Below are 3,445 nucleotides of genomic sequence, written 5' to 3' on the forward strand. Positions count from 1 at the left end.
TTCCTTAGAGACTGGAGCACTTGCAGTTCTGGGAACCTAGCCTGCTTCACTGAGGGATGTGATGCTGGGTTGATTCAGTGTTCTTGCTCTATCTGGAGCATAGCTGGTGAGTGCTCCAAAGAACCTGAGTCACTCCTCTTCCTCTTTTTCCTTGTCTTCCTCCTCCTTTTTCTTCTCCAATTAAAAAACCACATTCTTGGAAAGGTTCCTCATTATTGGCCCAGATAAGGATGCTCCAGCAACATTATTTTAAATGTTTAATATACAATGCGTAGTAGCCCCACTGACTGTTGAAAGAATTTTAAAAAGATGGGAAAGACATTCACATTGACAACATATGTGCTGAGTGACCAATGTGTACTGAAACGGACAGATGAGAGGTATACATTGAGCTGTGAGTTGACAACCTAGCAAGTTATGGGGTAGAGGGCTTTTCAAAAAGACAAAGGAAGAACATACAACCAAATAAAAACTACTGTCTTTCAAAGATTAAAAGTTGTTTGGAAAGAGAGGTGGAGAAAGCAAACATATAGGATCACATTTAGTTTACATATTCCCCTAGATTTCAGAATTTAGGTGCTCTGTCCTCTACTTTGCAAACCTTCTTCTAATTATTTACAGTAAGATACTGTGAGTTTTTGCATCTTGCAAAGGCATGGTTCAGTACATAGATGTAAAATGAATGCTTGTAACTTTGGTTCCCTTCTCTCCGTTTCCCTAATGTGGTGACTAAGAGTGCGTTTTCATAAATAAAAAGGCTGTAGTACACATCCTTGATGGCAGCAGTAGCAAACATACTGGGGAGACTGGATCTCACTCTGGTATATGTCCTGGACACAAGTGCCTCTATGAGGGGTGCAGAAGACAACTTCCAAGAGAAAAGGAATATCGGTAAAATCTGGAGTTCTGTGAGAGAAAGACAGAGGTGGAGCAGAAAATTTCAGGCTTGAACCGGGGAAACAGATGACCCAGTGTGGTCAGTGCCTCCAAACCCAGAGGTAAGTGTGATGCTCCTTGGTTTCCAGTTCCTGGGAGGAGAGTTGACATGTCTGTGGTCATACAACTTAGTAAAAAATGTCTGGGGCCAGAACTCAGGCTGTTGTTAGGTCTGTGCTTCCTTCTTCCCCACTGGCAATTTGTACTGGGAAAGTAGAGGTAGAGATGGGTTTATGTACAATAATATGGCGTTTGGCTAAAGTGGATCAGGGCAGGAAGTTTTATGATTTAGGGAAGGAATAAGACAGGAAGGATTCATTGCTCCCAATCTAGAAAGAGAGCCATTGACCATCAGTTAAAGAATCTCCCAATTCCCTCTTTGCTATAACTCACTGAAACTGAGATCTAAGGCAGGGCGTCCGTGAATTAGTAGCACTTAATCCAGTGGGGAGATCCCAGAACCAGATATTTCCTAGTTTGAGAATCCCTGTCATGTCAGTTATGGATAAATTTGCATTTTACTGGGGACATTGCTGGACCAGCCCAGTTTTAGGCAGTTCCACTTCCTGCTGGGTGGGGTAGCAAGCCCTATAAAGAGGTTCCCTGCTGCACGACTTCTAAACTCCTGGTACCTGAGCACTGATCTGCCTTGGAGAACCTAGTGAGTCTGCTTCTTTGAGTACCTCTGTGTTTTGTGCTTTGTAATGTTGAATTTAATCTGAATACAGCAAGTTTGGAGGATCCAAAACTATGATCACTGGTTTGATGGTACTTAGTGGATGGAGCCACAGGGTTAGATAAGACGATACAATGTTTTAGATTGCTTTTTAAAATACGCAGAGTTATAGGTCCATATGGACAGAGATGTTAATAGGAAAGATTTATTAGAAGACGAGAAAAGGATGAGGTATTTTTCTCTTTTCCATGTTTTTCTGGTATCCTTTTCAAAGTTTTGTATCTCAGCAGGTGTGAGGGCCTGAATTCTTCCTGAACAGCTCTTTGCTCTGTTCCTGTCAACCCGCTGGGACTTTACAACAGATAATGATGATAGGAATGGCTTGTGAGATTGCCTGAGGTGTCTGCACTTGGGACTGCCTTTTCTGAAGATGTTTTTTTGTGGAATCACATGATTCGTTTTTTATAACAGAGATTTTTTTTGGAAAAATTGTATGAGAAAAGGCAGGATTTCCCAGGTCTGCTGAAGCAACTTGCTAAAGTGGAAAATAGAAGATAGTTAGTTATGAAAAGGGAGCTAAGAGTTGAAATCAATTTTTGGAAATTGCAGAAATAATACGCTATGATATTACATAAACTTTGGCTTCTCTCTCTGTAGGAGTCCCTTCCCGTGAACACTGTCATATCATTTCTTTCAGATCCTGAGACCCCAGCAGGATGTCTTACCAACAGCAGCAGTGTAAGCAGCCCTGCCAGCCACCTCCTGTGTGCCCCACGCCAAAGTGCCCAGAGCCATGTCCACCCCCGAAGGGCCCTGAGCCCTGCCCACCACCAAAGTGTCCAGAGCCCTGCCCACCTCAGCAGTGGCAGCCGAAATGTCCTCCTGTGCCACCTTCCCCACCCTGCCAACCAAAGTGTCCACCCAAGAGCAAGTAACAGCTTCAGGATTCATCAGGATCATGAAAGGATGAGGATAATTGGCCCACCTCGTTCTGCAGCTCCACCTGCATCTTCTCATCAAAACCTACCATGGATACACAGGGAGCTTCTTTCCCCTTAGCCTGTGATCAGTCCGTGATGATCCCTGACAGGAAAGGATTTTCTTTCTGAAGCTGCCGTCCTGTCCATGTGGAGACTGAGCAAAGGAATTCCTCGGCAGAGCCAGCTCCCAGAGCTTTGGAAGAAAGAGCAGCAGCTCTCTCCCTGGGAACCATCAGAGAATTCTGTTGATGTGTTCTGTGTCTGTCTGTCACCTGGGCATGAGCTTCTCCCACCTGTGCCATTGTCACTTTTCTTTTACTCCCTGAATAAAGTATCTATGCATATATATTTGTCAATGGATCTTTTGGTTCTCTTCAAATCTGCTTTATTAGCAATATTATACAATCCTTTGGGTTTATTTCCATCTTTCTATGATTCACAGTAGGATCTCACAATTTGGGTCATTCCACAGATTATTTCTTCACCATTTTAAACTCCTTTTATTTTCCTTCATTAGTCTTTGATTGATTTGAGGAACATATTACTGAATTTCTCTCAATGTCAATCTCTTTAATGCAAAGTGAGCAAAATAACATTCACATCACAAACCAGTCTAAGGCATACGATTGGATTACTATGTGATATTTGATTGGTACATTGCCTGACATATAATTAGGTGTCATTTGATAGAGGTTTATTCACAGCAATATATCATCATTGTTTTCACCATCCCCATCGCCACCACCACCTCCATTATCATCACTCCCGGCCACAACACCTCTATATGTGTACCAGCCAGAGCGTGGCTTGAATGTAACTAACGTAGGAAATCAGAAGACTCTCTAATGTTATT

The 3,445-nt window shown here is 42.7% G+C and overlaps 1 protein-coding gene across 1 annotated transcript; it reads left to right on the plus strand.

Moving 5' to 3' along the window:
• Positions 1-1,554: 1,554 nt before the first annotated feature.
• LOC116541120 (small proline-rich protein 2E-like) lies at positions 1,555-2,938 on the plus strand. The gene is made up of 2 exons (XM_032265024.1): positions 1,555-1,597; positions 2,310-2,938. The coding sequence occupies exon 2, from the start codon at positions 2,329-2,331 to the stop codon at positions 2,545-2,547; it is 219 nt and encodes a 72-aa protein (XP_032120915.1). The 5' UTR covers positions 1,555-1,597; positions 2,310-2,328; the 3' UTR covers positions 2,548-2,938.
• The last annotated feature ends 507 nt before the right edge of the window (positions 2,939-3,445 follow it).

The sequence above is a fragment of the Sapajus apella genome, unplaced genomic scaffold (genome assembly GCF_009761245.1).
Source record: "Sapajus apella isolate SASKATOON/1434 unplaced genomic scaffold, GSC_monkey_1.0 scaffold148, whole genome shotgun sequence".
Lineage (NCBI taxonomy): Eukaryota > Metazoa > Chordata > Mammalia > Primates > Cebidae > Sapajus > Sapajus apella.